Source organism: Columba livia, chromosome 2 (genome assembly GCF_036013475.1).
Source record: "Columba livia isolate bColLiv1 breed racing homer chromosome 2, bColLiv1.pat.W.v2, whole genome shotgun sequence".
Classification (NCBI taxonomy): Eukaryota; Metazoa; Chordata; class Aves; order Columbiformes; family Columbidae; genus Columba; species Columba livia.
Window position 1 is genome coordinate 139,160,634 of NC_088603.1, and position 21,573 is coordinate 139,182,206.

Consider the following 21,573-nt stretch of genomic DNA (forward strand, 5'->3'; position numbering starts at 1 on the left):
CGTCAAGGTTTTCTTTTCAAACATGGCTTTCAGCTTGTTCTTGCAGACACATTGCTTTGTGCTAACTCAGTGCTGCTTTAGATGTGTGCTTCCTTAGCCACAGTGGAAATAACTGAAAAATTAAATGGCTGAATAAATCTGAAAAATATTACATGAATACTAGCTAGTGCTTCCTAACCATCCCTGTGTAGCCCTGTTCTTCTCTCAAAGCAAAGCTCGGCAGTTGTGCTGTGAATCTGGAAATACTTAAAGGCAGGAGATGGGGCAGAATCAGAACTGTGGCAATGAACTGGGAGAGGCGGACCAGACATCACAGTGTTCCTGCTCCATCATACATATCCTTGCCAGAAATAGAATTTCAAAATTAAAAAGGCAGCACTTAATCCCATGTGGTGTAGGGAGGGCTCTAAATAATTTAGGTAGAATTCAGGATTTGCCTACAACCTTCTGTTTGACCTTAGAAGAATATCTCAGGTAAAGCCTTATTTTTTGGAAGGAAAATAAGCTATACCTGTGTCAACAGGCATAATATATACTCAAGTAGTACTTTGTCAATGTTTCTTAAATGTAGAAGCTAACACTGACACATGTTGTGTGTCAGTGTCTGGCTGGACAGCCAGAACCTGTATTTAACAAGATAATTTGACTTTGATCACTTTGGTCTTCTGAAACAGAAGGCAGCCTCCGTCAGGATGGTGTCATGATTGGGAAGGATGTAATGTTTACCACATTAGTTCTGCAGAATATTGTTTCCTTTCTCAGATTCCTCACTAGCCTCTCTGCACAGGGAAATGGGTCAAAAAAGTTGAAAACCAGATGATATGACTTTTGTAGTATAAGTGGTTGTAAAATACTTCTCTTTCTTTCTCTCTTTCTCTCTTTCTTTCTCTCTTTCTCCAACACCTGATATTTCATTTTGGAAGTATCCCTATAGAGCCCCAGGGAAGTTGTGAACAACTTTCCTTACACTCCCATCCTACTCTGTAGGCTACACTAGACAGTATGGGTCAAAGAGTAACATCAGTGATATACCTTAGTCTCAGTTGTTCTCTTGTTGAGAGGACACAGCACATTATTGCAGCTTCATGCTGTGGAACATGTTCAGGGGATTAAATCCTATGAAGAAGGTTAGGCCTTCAAGGAGAAAGGGAGCATAAGGAGATTGAACTTCCCTGAGCCACAGACCAGCAATTCATAGTAACATCCTGGATTTTGCGTGTTTCATTTTTATAAACAAACAAAAGCCCAAAAGAGAAATGGTTATTAAATAATATTGTGAAATCAAGAATCCAAATTTCTACTGAAAACCAAATAGGACAAGGTCTTGACTGAATTCTGAGCTCTGGTTTCTTCCCGCATTCTTGTAGGAGTAACCCTTGAGGGCACCATGTGATTGAAAACATGTGCAACAAACACAGGAGGGTGAGCTCAGTGATTCCCCTACAATTTCTTTCTCCAGATATCTGCCTTCTTTGCATAGTAATGTGTATGGATGGTATTTAGCTGGAGGCTGTTTATAATCCAGCTGAAATACATTGCAAATGGTGGGCTAACATCTAGCTAGAGGGAAGACTGACTGCATGGTGGGAAAGGGAGAGAGAATAATAAAATTTGACCTGTCCATTTCATAGGAGAGTAAGTAAACACTGAGATCTAGGGAAAGTCATTACTCATATTGATAAGATATTGTTACTAAATGGAGGAAAACCTATTTTAAAGGATAAATAAAAATTTCAGTTGAAACTGTCTGTCAAATGGCAATGCAGAGTTGTTGGGTTTTCCTAAACAGCATTTTGAAAGCTCGAATCTGGTAAATGCTGTTAATGATTACAAGTCAGCAGAAGTCTGCCTGCATGCGTCCGTACATTCCTTGGCAAAGCATTGACTTTGGCACTCACTGCCCTCAGCAGACAAAAGATATGAAGTCTGAACAACCTCATTGTTATGGGCTAGACAATTTCCACTTGACCAACAAGAGTTTTTCCAATGAAATGCAGCCTGTTCTAGTACAGTCACAGCTGGTATTTCCTCATGGCACATTACAAGGAGGGGAAGGACTTAGGAGTTTTTATTGTGTTCCCATGTGGGAATCATAGCACAGAACAGGTTGAGAGCTAGCTTACTGCCAACAACTACAGCAGGATAAAGAGAGGGAATGTTTATTAAATACAACAAAACTTGTATTTTGAATTTCACCATAAAAACAAATTGTAATATAAATTACTTGCTAAATATAAACAACAATAAAGAGAAATATTGTCATACCTGTATATTCAAAGAGACACTAATCAGAAAATTTGCAGCAGCAGCAAGTACAACTCCTAAGAGCTGAGTCTGTAAGATAACAAAACAATGAAATACAAAAATATCTCTTATTAGTTTAAGAAGAACAATGTAGCAGTAGTTTTCTGATAATACATTGTAACCCAGTCAAAAACAAATTATTGTATTCTGCTGTCACCAAGTTCATGCTGCACTGAGTAAACTGATTAAAAAAAACAATATCTGTACAGCTGACTAGGGTTCAAGTAGTAAACAACTGGGAATGGAAAGGTATCCCCAGTGCAGGAGGTGGTTTTGCTGTCCTTCAGTAGAACACCTTCTCAAATCTCATGAAAGAAAACAGACAGGTCTTAGTTGAACACTACACATGTGTATTCTTCTTTTCCAAAAAAAAAGGGCCTTTTTTATTACATAATCCAGAAGGAATATCAACAGCAATCGAACTGTTCATATTGGAACACAATTATCTTATGTGTTAACATATCTACAATTTGACAGGGCAGCCAGGAACATAGGTCTCCTGACAGTTTTGTTAATGGATTGTGTCACTTCAACAGATCCTTTTCTACTCAGTCTGTCTAATTTTCAGTAAGAATTGCAAACTTTCTATGAGGCTCCAAAATTTAAAGCATTCAAGCAGGATTCATTATTTTGAAAAGCAGCCATTTAAAGATGCCATTTCAGCAAGCTCAAATACCAGGTACATGGTAAATCTCTCTCTACTTTCAAAATGTTGTAACACTTCGTATGTTGTCATAAGTGTATTCAAGACCCACTCAAGGTCACTCATGTAGTCCTGTGAGGACCCCCATTAGCTTGTAGAGAAGACAAACATACTGTCAGTGAGTTTTTATAAACAAGGTCACAGTAACATAACCCAGCATAACTATTGCTTGCAAGCTCTAAAGTGGCATCCAACTCAGCACTCACAGCCTCAGCTTTTGTGACTCTTCTCCAATAAGGTCCCTGGGCACCTACAAACATGCAGTGCCTGCCAGCCACAGAGACAGTTACCCCTCAACGTTTATAAAGAGGCAATATATGGTCCAGCAAGTCCTTGGAGATTATAATAAAGAGAAATTATCGTTGTGGCTAGGCAATTCCTGGGCTAGGAAAGAGCATCCCCAAAAGTGTGAAAAACAACAGCCTTATTACATAGGGATGATAATATTCTTATTTAAGGGACACAGCTGAATCAAACTCTCTCCAGCTCACGCATTTCTGTAGTGGCCTAGATGCAGAAGATGTAGACAACAGAGGGGGAGGGGAGGGGAGCAGAGGGGGAATGCAGGAGATGAGTGGGCTCCCTTTGCTCATACACCCTCTGTACTACGTAATACAGCACCAGTGCCACAGCCTGTGTGCAAGAATCATCCAAGAAGACGCATTACTCAAGAGTTTTGCCCATACACTCTGGTGCCAGGCCACTGGATGTCCTGCACATCTTGAATCCTCCTCCTGCACCCCAGTAACCTCCAGAGGTTGCTTCAGCATGTCCTGGGCACTCTCACACAGTGTATATTCCATGCTCTGGGAACACCCCTCACTGGGAGCAGTGGGGAGTGTGTGACAAGACATCTCAGCACACTTCAGCACAGATGTCTCTGCTGATATTAGGCATTGTTTCAGGGACACGAACAGCCTTGCAGCCTCATTATGCACTGGGGAAGTGCTGTCAAATGGCCCCCACCAGGGCCCTGCAGGAGCAGAGGGGTGGATTTTCCTTCCTGAGGCTTTGATGCTGGTGGTGTTACATCTTGCACAAAGTCTGACTGCTTCACAAGTGGATTATTGCTCTCCCCTCATCCTCTGCACACACAGCAACTTCAATAAAACAGCAGTTAATTCAAAATTGTTTTCTTGCTCCTAAATACTTGTTCTTTTTAAATGACAAGCTTCCATGTGAGGGGGTGGAGAACTGACCTTGTCAATCTCATCATGAAGGGTTTAAGAAGGAGACAGCAGGGAATAGAAAACAGGAACTGCCATCTCCTTTACCGCATCATTTTATTGCCTTCACATAAGTAACTGTGATACATCTACACTGCTCCCAGCAGAGAAAAGCCCGGTCTTTGGGACTCTTTCCATTTCACCGGCCGACCCTACCCCTGTGGCTACATCTCTGGATAGTCCCTTGCATCTCCTTATTCCCAGCTTTCAGCCAGGGGTCATAGACACTGTGCAGGACTCAGGAGGCAATCAGCACCCCAGGGAGGAAACCAGCACCTCAGAGAGGAAACACGGTTGGTCTTGAGCCAGCCCAAAGGAGGATCTCCATCCAGCTCTGGAGATAAAACTTGCCTGCAGCTGGTGGGCAGAGGATGAGGCTATGTGTTCCATCTGTCATCTAAAAAAACATGCAAAATCAGATCCATATATGGGTATTGATGGTGAGTACCTGCCTCCAGAGACTGTGAATCAAATGCCCCTTTGATGGCTTTACACACTGCATGGACAGGGACTCCAGCAGGAAGTTTTCCAATGCCCTTCACCAATGGTGTCCTCTCCAGAGTAGTGACTGCTTTTCTACCGCTATGGTTGCTTCATCAGGTACCTGGGAGCTTGGCTGGGATTTCTTTGTGGGACACATGAAATTTCTAATGTAATGACCACCCTGTATCTGAGCGGGAACAATCTCCTAAAAGTCAGTCCTCCTGTTAGAGGTTGCCAGGAACTGAAAATGGGTCAAAAACTTCTCAGTCTTCTCCTAATTTTCTGGGAAATGCTGAGACATGACCATTGTATCAGTACTTCCCTGTCAAATACTGAAATCAGTATTTCCCTCAGCTGAGGTTGGGCTGGGACATGGGCCTGCAGTGGGCTTGTCTCAGCAGGACCCAGGGCCGGGCAGGGCACAGCTGTGAGAGGTGGAGACCAGCCCTGCTGGTGCACCATTGAAGCAGACACTGATGGCCCCAGGAGCTGACATGGGGCAGGGTGGGAGAGCCCTGGGGGTGGGCAGGGACAGGCATGGCTGTGGGTGCCTTCTGGGCCCCAACAAACACACACAAAGCTGTTGAGGTGACACTCCCTTGTGCCTAACTTAGCCAGACTCCTGTGTCTGCACATGAGGAAAAACATTGTGTGTGTATGATCAAGGCAAATCTGTAGTGGCAGTCTGGGCTCAAAACTTACCCTTATTGCTCAGGTTATTTTATTGTAATGGCCACATGTTTCACCTGAGTGTTGCTGTTGGCATATATACTGCACTGCCTGCTCCAGACTGACATGTGTTAATGAGCTCTGGTTAATATGGTGATAGCACCATTCTTCCAAACCCAGGGCTGGACAGACCCCTAAAGATTAAAAGCAGAGTACAATGCCCTAAGGAGGTCAAATATCACATGGATCTGTTCAGGGAGATGAGATGAAAGTATAGCAACGCCGTGCAGCTATAGCATGGCAAAACTGTCCTGTACAGGTTCAGACGCAGACAAGCCAATATTAAAGAAAACAATAGGGAACAAAAATGCAATAAAGAGGAAAACTGGATTGCAAATTTCGCAAATCAGAGCGCATCTTAAATCAGCTGGTTATTTCTAATGCACAAAAGCTATCACATACAGCAGAATTCAAAACAGGAGAGAAAAAAATAGGATACCATATCTCAGGCTAATCAAACCATGCATGAGTGAAAGATGACCTGCAACAGAAGACAGATCACCCTGTCAATCCAAAATGTTTGTTGTATTGCCCTGAAGGCTACCACAACCCTTCTGTTCCCTTTCTTGTCATGTAAAACGCTTTATTATTCGTGCTGTGTCTGCCATTCGACATCCGTTAGAGGTTAGAGGACTGGTGGAACAGTCAGTTTTATAAGTAATAAACATTATATTCTCTGAACACAGAATTTCCAGTTGTGATATCCAGTTGTGATATCATCTGCAGCACTCCAGAACTTCCCACACATGTGTCTTGAGACAAATCTCCATGCGGGAATTCAGTTGCAGACACAACTTCAGAGCCATGGTGCTACTTCATTCAACTAAGGACTTCTACAGGAAAAAAAGTCTTAAATATTCAGAACTATTGGCATAAAATGCAAGTCCCTTCATCACCAAAACATCTGTCTAAATGTACAGGACATTTGGTCAGACGCGAGGTTTCAAACTGTTGATGCACTCTTCCAGTGCTTTCAAATGCATGAGGTTTGTCACAGAAACAGCTTGCCCTTAAGTTTTCCAGAAAGTAAAAAAATAAACAAAAACAACCACTACAGAAATTTTATTTCCTTCACCTTAGTATGGTTTGAAACAAGCCATGAAAGTAACTTCCTGGCTTTGCAGTCCTTTCTAGACAGTCCCTGAGTACACAGAACACAGACTGAAGCTGTAAACCTCCAACATCTTCCTCAGTGGCAAAGTCAGCTTGAGGAATGCCTTCCTCTGGCCCCCCTTCCCTCACTGCCTTGTTCACGTTAAAATAACTATTTGTGAGGCTGGCAAGGCACAGTTCCAGGTTTGAAAGAACCCTCCCAAAATACACTCCATTAGCGTCATGTTCTTTATAAGCCACCTGCCAATGTTTAACAATAAGGTGGATCAAAATTCATGAGGTACAGCAAGGTTTTTTAAATAGCGACCTCGCAGGGTTTGCTGGTGGTGACAGTGGCGTGCACAGAGGGTGCTGGGAGGAATGAGTTCAAAATGTGGCAAATTCCTCCCAAGCAAGGCACCCCCAGCACTCACTGGCATCCCCCATTCCAGCCACGTAAGGGTCTCGCACAAGCCCAGGCATGGGGAAGGGAGGTTTGAAGGATGGATCAGGAGGCATCCATTTGCCAACAACATATTGCTTTTCAAAATAAATGAGCAGCAGTATGACATATTCTGCATACAGTCCTTCTTCGAGCACTCATGCAGGACATGATGTTTATTTACCCTATCACCTTTTCACATCATTCTGGCAGTGTTTTAAAGGGTTATTTTACATGCAAGGTCTCTTTTTACTGTCAAAGTAAAGTAAGGGGTTTATGGCAAATGAAAGCCAGGCTGGAATCTAAATCTTTGCCACTAATTCTAATAAGTCTATCCTTTGCAGACTAAAATCAGCATTGGAGACTCAGTTATACAGTGAGATGCAATTTACCCATATTATATATGTGTTTTCCTAATGCACATTGAACTGCTGTTGCCAGGTCTGTGAAATGAAAACCTAGAAAAATTAAGCTAATTTGCATTGACTAAAAGGTATATGGCCACTACGGAAACTTGTTATGCCTATAAATTGAAATGATGAGCAGAAAGAAACCATTTCAAATATATGTTGTCAGCTCACTCATCAAGGCTAGTTAAACTGTTCCTCCTATTTTTCTTTATTTCTGCATTTATTTGTGATCTCAAGGTGTCCTCTAAAAACATAATTATGTGTATTGCTTCAAAAACTACACATCATTTCCAGTAATTAGGATTTTGTCAGATCTCAGTGGATCTTATTAAAAGAAAAGGGGTAGAATGTCTCCTAAGCTTCCAATTCTGAGTTAACACTGAAGCAAGGGGAATTCAGAGTCCTTAACAAAAACCATATATTTCAAAGAGCCACCATGTGGCATTAGAAGAGGCTTATCATTTAGCTATTATTACTCACAGAGCTCTGGCTTTACTCAGCGCTTTACAGATATGTAAAGAAAACAAGGTCCTTGTTTCAATGGTTTTCATAGTGCAATTCACACACTCATACATGGGTTCAAGCCCATATGAAGTACTGAAGGAGATGTGAAATAAGAGTAAAAGGTCAATTGCCATTGTTGGAACATGTAATGAAAATACATTTTATTTGTTTGTTGTGATGTAAAAGACAAAGGACATTGTTCAATATACAAGTGGGAGAGAATTAAAACATTTGGCACTACCTTTGTTAGGAACAGAAGGAAAAGAGAACTTGGTAGCTATATCAGGATAAGTTTGAGAGGAGACAAGACAGTTTGTAGGTTTTACACAGACCACCAGGCTGGATTATAAACCACAGCAGATAAAGTCCCTATCTCATGAATATTACACTATCCTTACCTTTACTAGGTTTTACCTTTCATTACCTCACAAATGTAAAATAAATCTTTTTCCAGAAAAGGGGCAGTTTGTAAAGGCTGGAAGGAGAGCCTGATAAGTTATCAGAAGATGTGGGAACTTGACAAGATAAAGCAACTCAGAAGTGGGCCACTTCTGTTCAGCTCCATGCTTTCATTGTTTTCATGAGATCTTATTTATATCCATCAGTCTGATTGATTAATGTCCATAATAGATAGAAAACTGATACAAAAAAATATTAATTGTAAAATACACTAAGGTAAGTTTTGATATGCTTGCTAAGGCTGTATCCAAACTTATCCATCCACTATAATGTTAACAAGCATGATAAACAGTATTTCTTTTTTCCTTTTTGAAAAGTTACAACCAAATATCCAACCCCCTAAATTCCAATTTCTTATCCCTGGCAATGAGACCCCAAAATTAATAACAAATGGGAAAGGAATGGCAGAAAGGATTTTTACATTGTTCCTCAGTGAATAGCCTGGGATATTTGCTGCATAATCAAATATCATTTTATGGCTTTAATACTGCCATTTAGATTGCAAATAAAAAATATTCCCAATGACTGTATAACAGAGTCTCTAAAAATTTCAGTCATGGCTGATAACATCTTAATAGAAAGATTTTCTCAAGGACCATCACATAACATCTCCATGGCAACTATTGAAATGACATACCCAGAAAAGCAAGAATAGGATTATAAACTTTGACCAGTTTCCAGGTCCTACAGGAGATACAAGGAGTCAAGTCAGCACTGCCTGACCAGCTTCTCCCACAAACAGCCAGTTGGCTTGGGAATATTCCTCTGTTGCTGTCCAGGAGCAGATAAATATTCTGGATGTTCCTGTTTGAGCCTACCTAGCTCCTGGTGTACAAAGTAAGGTTCAAGCCAGACCACTTAAAGCCTGGGTGTATTAATTCCCAGAAGATACAACCTGGCACACAGTGAGAGGTTGTGCTGCTCCTCTCCCTGTTTCATGTGGCTCCCTGGACACCTAAATCGAGAGCTGAGGATAGGACATGGGGCTCACGGGGAGCTGGAGTGTACTAGTTCATGCCCTGTGAGATGGAGCTAGCTCTGCCCGTGCTCAGAAGGGCAGGCTAGCTCAAAAGGGAGCTATCTGAACAAGTGAGTACACAGTGCAGTTAAACGTTACAACAGGTTGCAGGGCAAAGCTCAGAGAGTACTGTTGGAGAAATGGCTCACTCTGCATGGACACACAAACGTGTCTCAAAACCAAGCTCATTCCCTCTTGTTATTGCAGTACAAGTCTTGCTGGAATACACAAGAGCTATTTCTAATTCCACTTAAATCAGATACACAAAACCCTGACAGCAATGTAGCCAGTTTAATGCATTGTTTACCAAATCATAAAAAGAACTTTTATATTAAAATCTCCCTTTTCCAGCTGAGAGGAGCTCATGAGAGGAATGACGTGCCTCTTCCAGCACGTACCTCTCCAGCATCACTTTCCAACAAAGGCAGGCTTGTCTCCCATCCTGTCTCAATTAATTCTCTGTTAGCTATAACTAACCCTTACTTTGATGTGCACACAAAATGCTTCTCCACATCACAACCTGAGTGAACATGCTCAGTTGTTGAACCCCAGTGTCACACATGCAGGCAAGGGAAAACACAGGCTGGAAATGAGGACACTTCCAAGCCAGTGGCATTTCAGAACAACTTCTAACAGAAGCAACAAGAGGGGAGGCAAAAAATGAAAGATCTGACTGCATTTAGAATGAAGTTTGATCCATCTGTTAAAATAAGTACTTGATTTTATGGTAGGGAAATGGGCAGCCCAAAGGCCCTTCCAGTCTGCATTTCCTGCAGAGGAGGGGTGCTGCACATCAGTTCCTTGCTTTCCTTCCTGCACCTCACACACTTGCCTCTCCTACTTCCATTTCCACAGAGAGTGTTAATCGTTTACAGATAGTTCCTAATGCAAAAAAATGACTGGACTACAGAAGGCAGAACCTTCTGGTTAGCAACACTATTCCTTTAAATACAAACAACTGCTAGATTATCAGTGATGATTTAAAAACAGGAGGTCTTGGACTCTCTGAAATATTCACATGTATGTACATGGATGCACATAGACAAACACATAACTGGATGCATTTATTTTGCAGATGTTTCTCATCAAAACTGTAAGACACAAATCTGGGGACAACAAATAAACTCTTTAAATAAATGATATCATATGCAAATTTTTTGCAGAGGCCTGAGATACAGGCAATAGGTACATGTTTTCTCAGCTGTCTCCTTCTGACACATTGCAGCTGTACATTTTTATCTTTTACTACAAACTGTAGCCTGAATTGCAGTATTGGTTATCATTTTCTAGTTCATAGTGGGTGTTGACATAAAGAGGAGGTGACTAGTTCATGAGAATCCAAACCATCTACTATATAGTTGCTTTTTGTTGCAGAAAAGTGAAATCAGTTTACCTGGATGATCCCTTTTAGGTACCTTTATCACTTTTTTGTGTTCTCTGTCACACTTAAAAAGGTAACAAGGTGGCAAGTTTTTTCCCCAATTTTGAGTATTATTGATCTTTCAACAACTGTACCTTATGTGGATTCTCCCATATAGAACTTAGTGTCTCTTTTTCTGGTATTTTAGAGTTAGTATAGGATATAATAGTTAGGAAGTTTCTTCTTGACAGGGATTCATATAAAGATGGCATCATGTAGATAAATTTGGTCTACTCCCTTTCAGGAATTAAAAAAAGTTAAGGAGAACTGAGCACCCTTTTCCTGAGTCAGATGCTATCATGTCTATGCTTTTATAAGTCACACATTGCTTTTTAGTTTGTCCAAGTAGCCTCCGGTCTGTAGTTTTTACGGTTTAACTCCAGTCAGCAGCTCAGCCCCACACAGTTGCTCACTCACTCACTGAGAGTTTAATAGATAAAGCAAAAGACACACATGCAAACAAAGCAAAACAAGGAATTCATTCACTGCTTCTTATTGGCAGGCAGGTGTTCAGCCATCCCCAGGAAAACCGCACTCCATCACCCATAATGGTTACTTGGGAATAGAAATGCTGTAACTCCAAACGTCCCCTCTTCTGCTTTCTTCCCCCAGCTTTGAATGCTGAGCATGACATCATATGGTGTGGAATATCCCTTTGCTCATTCGGGGTCAGCTGTCCCAGCTGTGCCCCCTCCCAACTTCTTGTGCACCCCCAGTCTACTTGCTGGGGGGTCAGCATGAGAAACAAGAAATGTCTCAATGCTGTGCAAGCCCTGTTCAGCAGTAACTAAAACATCCCCATGTTATCAACGCTGTTTTCACCACAAATTCAAAACATAGCACCGTACAAGCTACTATGAAGAAAATTAACTCCAGCCAAAACCAGTACAATAGTCAAGAGATGAAGCTAGTCTTGATCAGATAAAAGCTGCTATGATTTGTTTGACTGAAGCTTCTGCAGACACTACAAGCTTTGCTCTCCATCATCTTGACATGATGACTGAGTCACTGCTGCATGATGACACAGACACTGAATGATAATATTCATTGTGCTTTAGTCACTGCAGGGAGCAAAAGATTGTCACCAGAAGAGAGAGAAACAAAGCAAAGGGATTAATGACATTAGAAGTCAATAAATACAAATGCCTTGTGAAAATACCTTGTGACAACGCCCAAGCAGAAAACAAACAAAAACCCCAAAACTAAAACAGTCACAAAAATAGAATGGAAATGTTAAGGAATGGTAGGTTAGAGTCATAAAACCAAGTAAATGAAGTCATGATAAATTTACTCCCAAGTTGGAGCTCCAAAAAGTTAAAATAGGTTTTAAATGGGAGTTAACTATCTGGATAGAAATCTGTTATGTACACAGATGCCATATTTTGGTTGTTTTTCACAGGAACCTCTTCCCAGTGGAGATATCCTTGGTTGTTGAAGAAAAAGGCTTCAAGAGCAACCCATATCAGCTGGTAAATGACTTTATTTTGAATAGGATGACAGTTAAGTCATTGGATATGTTGTCTAAAACTCTGGTGGAGATTTTATCTCCCATGAAACTGATTTGGATCTAGGGGATTAAGTGTCAGCAAGAGCTGGGCTTGTCTACAAGAAGAGATGTACTTCTGTGTTACTTCTTCACCTCAGTCAGAATGAAGAAGCCATGTCCAAGGAGCCAACATTTGCTTTGCTATGAGTTGTTGTTCCCACACATTAAGACGTTTCCTCCAATCCTTGCATTCACCATAGGCCTCTGCATCACAGGGTTGTTTCTGCAGAACACAGCAGGATATGAAGGGCGTATAGCCAGAGAGTCACTACGTCCCTCATCCAGGAGTTAAACTCCAGCAATCCCACAATTTCTCTGTCGGGGATTGGCTCAAGGAGTACAGACATGAGTCCACCAAGCAACTGTACGAGCAGAGCCCATTTTAGTTGACATAAGTAGGCCTTAGTTAGCTTGTCTGTTAGGCCGTGGGAAAGGGGGGAACAGAAAAGTACTGACTATTTGTCCCTGTTCGGGCGCCAATTGCAGAGAAAAGTCCCATCAGAGTTCCAGACCCGAGCGGACGGAGGAAGAAATGCAGCCGACTCAATATGAGTGATAAAGCATACTTCAACTTTATTGCCCGAGATAGCGTGCATTTATACCAAATACCATAATTATGCATACTTGTCTCTATCTAATAGGCTAAGCACATTTACTTACTCCACCTACTTGGGTTTAGCTAGCTATGCGCATCCCACATTCTTCTGACTCTTATCTCTTCAAAAATATCCTGACCCTGCCTTAGTCAGTACTTTTCTGTTCCCCCCTTTCCCACGGCCTAATAGACAAGCTAACTAAGGCCTGCTTATGTCAACTAAAATGGGCTCTGCTCGTACAGTTGCTTGGTGGACTCATGTCTGTACTCCTTGAGCCAATCCCCGACATTTCTCTATATCACAGTTACATAATCTCTCTTCATTTGCCCATTATGAGCAAAACAGTTCATATCACCAAACAAGACTGAAGCTTCTAGCCTAGATGATGTCAATCAACCATGGACACCAAGGAGGAAAATGGGGTTATACTGTTATGACCTCAAATCAAGCAGTACACATCTGTTTAGTTTGATATTGACTATTTACTTTTGAACACACTCTGCAAATATCACTGCCACATTTCTTAGGATTGCTGCTCCAGGCCTGGCATTGACTCGCACACCAACTGGTTGTCTTTCCAAGTTGCTGGCAGTATGTTTCAAAGTCCAGATTAGTCACGGAATGGAAAGCATATCTCCCAACTGTTCACATTAACAAATGCCATTCTTTTGGGACAATCTGGTGACATTATAAACATGAGCATAACAGTTTATACACGTCATGAAAGCTCCAAATGGAATAATTGCAGCCTCCAGTTACTAGGTGAGCCAAAGGTCTTAATCTCCCTTACAACTGAAGCACACAGTCTGCTGTTTGCTCATCTTTCTAAAGCCTTGGGTTTGAATTGGGTCAAATTTCTACTTGAGTCATTTGGATTCTTTTGATTCCTTCAAACAGGAGTTACTCAGATCCAGCAGACTGTTGGAGCCATGCAAGGATAAGATGCATTATTTTTATGCCCAAAGCAGACTTCAAGAGCATAGGAAGAGAAAGGTCATACTTCAGCTTCGAAGAGCAATAAAGTCTTCTTTGGGTCACAAAATCATAAGGGGCCATAGTGTCACAGTTGAGATTTTATGAGAAGGGAAACATTTGTTTAAAAAATCATATCAATGGGTATTTTCCTGTTGATTTATCCAAACAAACTGCCTCATCAAAGAGTCAAATGAGTGCTACGGCAAATGAAGCAGCAGAAGCACAGGTTCAAGATGGGAGCAACACCACCTCTTTGGATGGTGGCGATGTCCTAGGTCCACACAGCAACCTCATGAAATCTCAGGACAAGTTGGGTGTTTGCCTGAGCAGCCAGATTTTCACCCTGCATCACCTTGCAACTCCCAGGCATGGCTGTGAAACACTAAAACCAACACAGTAGTCATGGCCAATTTAGTTTAAAGTCCATTATTTGTAGTCTACAAGTTGGGGGCAGGGAGGGGAAAAGTACTGCACTGAGCCAGGCACCTCCAAAGCAGGGTAGAGATTCAGTCTCGTCCCAAGCCCAGTCTTTCCCACTCAGTGCTGACTAAGGGAATACTAGCGCTCATCCTGCTCTGCTGGGTCCAGACTAAATCTGATTCTGCTGCTATGGATCATTGTGTTGAAGAGCAGTGCCTATGTCTTAAGTCCTGTAGTCAATGGCTGAATTGGATATCTGAGTCTGCACTATGCCCCCAATCTTTCTGTAAAATACCATTTTGAAGAAGTCCAAAGCAAAACTAATTTCTAAACTAGGTAGGATATGTATAACTTGTGAGTCAAGTTTCCTTGCATTTGTCTTCTGCACCCTACTTTCTGATAAATGACAAGAATTGTAATGTTCCTTATTGCCCAGAAATTTCCGAATTAACATTCTCAAACCTCTTAAAATAGATTAGCATAATTACAAAGCTATTGTTTAACTCACTGTCACCTTAATCATTTAAAAACAAATCAAATGCATATGTTCATTAATGTCTTCAGAAAAACTGAAAACTCATTTTACCATCGCAGTTGTTGGAAGGAGAAGCATTGAAAATAATCTGAGATTTGGGAAAAATAGCCCAGTGAGAATCAGGGAACAGAGACTTGGCAGAGCTGCACCTGGTGCTCAGCACGGCCCCAGCCCTGCAAGGGCAGTTGTCCTGGCTGAGGTACCCAGGAAGAGCCATCATGTCTGCTTTGGTCAAAATGAACTGCGAATCATCAGCCTAAATAAAAGGGCTTTGCTCACCTGACAATAGCACAGCACTAGGAAATCAGGCTGTTCTGGAACCCAGAGTAGCGCCTGGTGGAAACCAGATAAGCATGTCAGTCTTTAGCCTGGCTAGGAGAGCCGCATGCTGCCTCCAAACTTTGGGCTGCTTTCCCATCCCAGGCATCTGCTCCAGCGTTGCTGCCCCATCCCCTAGCTCCACTATATTCAGAGGTATCCACTCTGCTTGCAGTGACTGAAAGTAAAAAGCTACATTTCCCTAAGGAAATTTCATAAGGAGCTGAAATGAGACAAACATGCTTATGGTGTGTTTATGGGGGGCATGCAAAGGGTAAGGCTCTCCTGTACTTATATCCCTTACTTTTGAGTAATTAATAAGTTCCCACACAGCAGCTGATGTAAACTGTGTTCTCATCTAACACTAGACATGTCATGGTATTTACATTTGCAGGACAGTTGATGTTTCACTAGGCAGAATGGATGTATGAGGCTGTAAAAAAGATATGAGTGACCCTTTCTAACCAGTGCTCTATTTTGCTTTCTCATGTCAGCTTCTTGCTCACACTAAAGCTAATCAGAGCACAACTCCCAGCAGATCAGACCTACAGATGTGGCAGAGCCTGAAAGCTTGGGTGCAGAGGTGGCCCATCTGACAGTCCTGCATTTATGATCCAAAGCCACACATCCTTTCCTAGTAGATTTTAATTAAATGGGGACTAAGACATGGAAATGATGCTGGATTTCTGATTGTGGGACAATACCAGAAGAGTGTTCATCGGTGCTAGCGGCAACTATTACCCATGCTTCTTCATGATAAGCTTTGACTTTTGGACTCCCTATGACCTATTCAAAAAAATGTACTTGAAAGCATGAACAAAATCCTCTTCCTAACTTTTGATTTATGAGCTCTGAAAAGAACATACATTTCCTTCCTAAGAAAACAGTATGCATTTTCTCCCACACACATTTCCCCATAAGATAAAAGAAACTAAAAATATGTGAAACAACACAATTAAACAGAGACAGTGTTTTGATATCCTTGTTTGCTTTCAGTGAACAGTTTTAGAATAAGGAGCTGAGAGGGAAAGAGGAAAAATTTTTCACCATAGTCTTCACAAATCAGTACAGCAGCAGAGAGCTAGGTGAAGGCTTGTCTGTCTCTACTCTCCCCATGCTCGGAGACTGGTTTACCAATTAACCTGAAACAGTTAACATCTGCAGTCCATCAGGGAGCAGACTGTAGTATAAGATACCCCACAGAGACTAAGAAAATAGCATTAAAAGAACGCTATGAAACACTCAAAGTGGAAAAAGGAAAAATGAGGGTTTGCCTTTGCGTTTAACAGCCTGAAAATATCTGGTAGTTGCTTCTTGCAGGGGAAGGCTGCCCAGTTGAAACCCACATGTGCTGTGGCCATGTTGCCCTTTGGGCTCCCACCTGCACTTGCATGGTGGAGACCTTGGCTTGCTATAGAGGTTTTCCTGACTGAAAACCATGGTTGGAAATTTAATTATTTAAGTGCTTAAAATCTCCTGATGAATGTTTGTAGGATGTACCATGACAATTCTTTGGTGGCAGTACCAGATGAAGAGACCCTCAGTCTTTCTGGGGTGCTTCCTCAGCCAAGGGAAATGGAGAAAGAATCTCCCTCTCCATGCTGGCAGCTCCCTGCCCTCCTGTGCTGGATCTCTCACAGCACAGGGACAGCAGTCCCCATGCCAGCAGAAATACCAACAGAGACTGTACTGACACTGGAAGGAACTGGGACTAAACCATGCCCTCACCCTGCTGAGGCTCAGTGACTCTAGACATCAACCCTTTAGCAAGGTGGGTTGAGTTGAAGCACTGAATGAACTTGAACAGAATAAGCTAAAAAACCTTCATTGTGGCACTTCACACAAAATCTAGAATTCATGTATATGATATAAGGCAGTGTAGAAAGACCTCACAGTGATGTGTTTAATCTGTGGGATTTCTCATTGCACCTGATAGCAGCCTGATTAGAGCACATGAAGTATCAGGTTTCCTGGCTGCACATACTCACCACCTGCATGTATGGCCTATGACAGGCTGTGATGTATTGTCACGGGACAAGAGGCCACGAATCCATCTGAAGGAGCTGTCAGCATTTTAAACCTCAAATATAGAGCTGAAATGATTTATTACCACAGCCCACGAAATAAAACAATCTCTTGAGGTGAGTGTTTGGGCAGCCAGTAACAATTCCGAGTTTATTAAGAGAAAGGCAAAGGAGGAAAAAGAAGCAGAAGTGAAACAAACTTCCAGCTCAGCTTCCTTGCTTGAACAACTACACACAGTGACTACACACAACAGCCATGTGAACTACTGAGTTATAGAAGCAGTATTACACCCAAGCTTTCATTGACTTGCCACCCAGCTCATTTTTCCTTCTCCAATACGAAGTCAAACCAAGATCAATATTGTAATTAATATTCTCAACTAATCTAGCAAAATGTTTTTGTCCGTCAACAATAATATTGGAAATAAATAAACAACCTTTGAGAAGTGCTGAGGGAAATAAAAAAGGATTAAACTGAAGCAATTACAGACACTTCCTATCAAGCAGATCAAATCCACATGTGGTGGTTTCTTACATTCATTACTCCAGCAGACCCAAAAATATTACAGTAATTTTAGATTGTCAAGAAATACTTCAGGTAACTAAGTATGTATTTAATCATCTTTTATTGCACCATTAAACACGCCCGTGTCCCATGACACACAACACAACACAACACTGAGACAGGGAAGGCTGTGGGAGCAGAGGATCTTGTGCTGCTGATTTCAGAGTTGCAGTTCCCCAAACAGCATCAACCAAGATGCCAAGGAGAAGTCCTACCTCCACCCTTTTTTCCTATGACCACACATTCCCCTGCTACCCTCATACCAACAGCTAGCACCAATTAGCCCAGTCAGGGACCTGGCAGGAGAATAACCCCAATCAAAAAAACTCAAAGAAATGTCATGCCAGCATAAGGAAGCATTATACCACATGGCCATGTGGACACAGACACTTTAACTTCTTCCAGGGAGCTGCATGTTTACAGATATCATTTAAGGCTTACTCTAGTGCCACACATTTCCCTAATGCTGTATGTATCAGGTCTGCAGGTCCCACGTGAATGTCTCCAATGCCCACATGCATTAGGCAGCTGTGATTGGCAGCTGTGCTGAGCCCCTCATCTTCAGGGGCTCTTGAAAGTGGATCTCACTCTTTCACATCCTTGTGGGGCCTGAAAGAGCCAAAAAATACTCCCCCAAAAGCAATTCAAGTCAGCTTTCCTTCAATGTTTCCAGACAAATGAGAGGTGGTGCAGTTATAGTCCCTTGCAGTGGTGAAAAAGAAAGACCTCCTCTTCAAAACCTAACAGAGAGAATGAAACGGCCTCAAGAAAAGGCAAAGGGAAGGAGCCTCCACATGAAGTGCTGAAACTGGGCTGATACGCTGAATCACAGCCAAGACAGCCTGTTTACTGGAGGAAATGGTTTCTGATATTTTTTAAAAAAATGTGAAATGTGAAAATGAGATTGCACAGGGAAAATGAAGGTGGGCAGCAACACAACCCATAGTTACCCATTACCTGCTCCAAAACCTCAAATCTACAAGCAAATGCAAGCACAGAAAACCAGTCTTGCCCACTGATACTTAAGCAACACACAAAAAAATATTCAGGTCTTCCCAGAAAACTGCCGTGTTTAAAACACAATAATCCTCACACAACCACCCCAAGAAGTACAGGAGCAGGGCTGGGATGTTTTGCAAACAGATATCTCCACCATGACGGGCAGGTGAGTGTCCCCATGCTGAGGGAGGTCCCTGCTCCTGCCTTTCCCCAGCAGCCCTGCCAGCATTCCCAGCCCCAGGACCCTAACTCCCAAACCCACAACAACCCCTGGCTCCACACTCCTGTCTCCCATAAGAGCTTCCAACTCTGGTCCTGAGAAGCACCATCAGTCAGGAGTCCTGCTGCTCCAGGGACGTGAGCACAGGAATTCAGAGTTTTCCTTCCCTCTGAGAACATGGGGCTGTGACATGCCTCCCCTCATCTGGATATCCACCCAGTAGCAAATGCAGAAGCCAGAGGGGAAAGTTTTTGGGACCTTCCCAGGGCTATGACCTGCTACTGAGCTGCTCACAGACAAGGCAGAGCAGTTAGTTGCAAGCCATTTTATGCACAATTTATACCAATACTTTGCATCGTAAAAAAGTGGTTTGCCTCTTATGCAGCAAAAACCAAGAATGTTGAATATTCTCCCATGCCTCCTAGTTTGTGAAGCAAAAAGCAGGGAAAAGGTAAAGGGTTTAATCAACCTCCAATTCATTTTTATTGTTAGCAGATGCTTCAACTTGCTAGTTCTCAGGGGCCACTTCAGTCTCTCTTTTGCAGCTGCCCAAATACATTGTCAGCACTGACAGAGACAGAAACACCGCTGACAAAAAACAGCAATGCTCTAGCAGAGAACAGTACAGCTCTGCCCGGTTCCTCCTCAGGAAGGACGGCTTGGTGGGGGGAAGCTGGGGCAGTGCAGGCTGAACAACAGGGTGAAGAGGGATCAGGAGCCAGCAGCAAACAGGTGCTGGAAGGCGGCTCTTCAGAGGAGGGTGGGGAGAGGCTGAAATGATGACCCCACTCTCCCCGAGCCCTGGGGAGTTCTTGGGCCCCAACATGGTGCTGCAAGCAAGCACTTACCTTGTGTGTTCTGTACCAGGGGCCAGAGAGGGTCCCGCTCCCAGTGCCCGAACCCCCAAAGGACGTATTCCAGAATGCCCACTCTGAATCAGGGAGGATGTCCATGTCCCTGGCTTCACGCCTTGGTCACTGGCCATGCCATGTGCTGTCACACCAGTGGGGTTGGGTGGCTGTGAGGAGATGTGAGCAGAACCGGGACGTGGCACTGGCTTCCTAGTGGGGGAACAGCTGCCAGGGCTAGTCAGCCCCCGTCAGGTGTGTGTGGCCGGGGGGGTTGCGTCTTCTGTAGGCACCAGGACACCCTCAGCTGGGGAGTGTTTGCAGCATAGAAGAGTAAGGGGATCTTGGCAGAAGGTTTTGCTGCTCCCTCCCAGGGCATTCAGGTGCCTTTTTTTCCTCCCTCTGACTTCCCCAATGCCCCACCCTGCTCTGAAAAGGCAGCCTGGGAATTTAACTCCTTCAAATCAGTGCCAAAATCTAATGGTCAATTATTAATTCGTCACTGCTAGGTTGACAGAGCTGGAAGTATTTCCTAAATCACTTTTTGCAGAGATTTCAGGCCATGGGTCTGTTCCGAAGCTGCAGCTTTGTCCCTTCATTCAGTTAGTTTTTATTTGATCACTTAAGCTCTCTGGGGAAAATAACAACTAGAAAAGCTCCTTAAAAGGGAAAGTAGGAGCTAGCAAGGTAGGAGCTTGGCATTATTACATGGGAGACAAAAATAGTCTTCTAGAGAAGCATAGAAAGGAAGAACTAAGCCACTGCATTTTCAGGCTCTGGACAAGAAAACTGCTTGCAATCCAGAGAGCTTGTACTGTACTTTGGAAGTATTGGGTTGTATTAGTTTATCCTGTTGGGCAGCTGGGCTTGAAAACGTCCAAAGTCCTGACAATTAGTGTAGCAGAAAACTCAGCAGGTAGTTATTCTACCACCTGCTACAGCTGAGTTTTCTGCTCCTCTTAAGAAGTGGGGTTGATTGCTTAGTTCCAGTAAGACTGGTGGTCCTACTGTCAGCAAGATGCATCAAGAGAGAAGACAATAATCATGCAGGAGAGCAGGCTGGGGATTGAGCTTCCAGCAGGCAAGGAGGTATGATACCTCATAGAAATGCACAGCAGCAAAGTTGACTGCAGAGAGAGAAATGTGAATACAGCCCCTCAGTATGATTAACTTGTTCAAAAATGGAAGAAACATGCAATTACAAGAAAGAAACTGAAGTTAAATTAATGCTCTCCTACTTGACTACATAATCAATGGCTGCATTAGCCACAAGGATGTTATATGAATTCAGCTAGTGGTGACATAGGAAAGGCAGAAGTGGCAAGGTAGTGCTTCAGTTAGATGATGATATAACTCTCCAAAATACCAATCCTTGCCTTATAACAATAAATGTTTTGTTCATGTGTGTGGCCTAACTTGAAATACCAGTTTCTGTGATCTCAGCTCCAGTGAGTCCTGTAAATACTGGGGCTAGCTGCAGCCATGTATACATAAGTACGCTGGAAAAAAAACAGCTCCAATATTTCACAGCTATGTAAATTGCTGCAGACTATTTTTACAGTGTTGCATAATTATTCTCCAGAGTCTAAGCTTACATTAAAAAAAAAAAAAAAAAGGCTTCTAGGCAATTTGGGTTATGGTTGCAAAAAAACCCCTTTAAAGTGGAACTGGAGTGTAAACTGCTGCAGTGGTATTTGCCCAGTCTAGAGAGAGATGAAACAATAGCTCAGAGGGAAG

At 42.6% G+C, this 21,573-nt stretch overlaps 1 protein-coding gene across 3 annotated transcripts in view; it reads right to left on the reverse strand.

Annotated features, from left to right (window-relative positions):
• NIPAL2 (NIPA like domain containing 2) overlaps positions 1-21,296 on the reverse strand; it is a 54,332-nt gene extending 33,036 nt beyond the window's left edge. Inside the window, exons 1-2 of one of the 3 annotated variants that reach the window (XM_021280780.2) lie at positions 19,837-21,296; positions 2,266-2,334 (exon numbers count right to left, since the gene is read on the reverse strand). In XM_021280780.2, coding sequence (XP_021136455.1) covers positions 2,266-2,334; positions 19,837-19,941 — 174 coding nt within the window. In that variant the 5' untranslated portion in view covers positions 19,942-21,296. The remainder of the gene's footprint in view (positions 1-2,265; positions 2,335-19,836) is intronic. The other 2 variants (XM_065054070.1, XM_065054071.1) reach the window with 2 other exon arrangements.
• Positions 21,297-21,573: the final 277 nt, after the last annotated feature.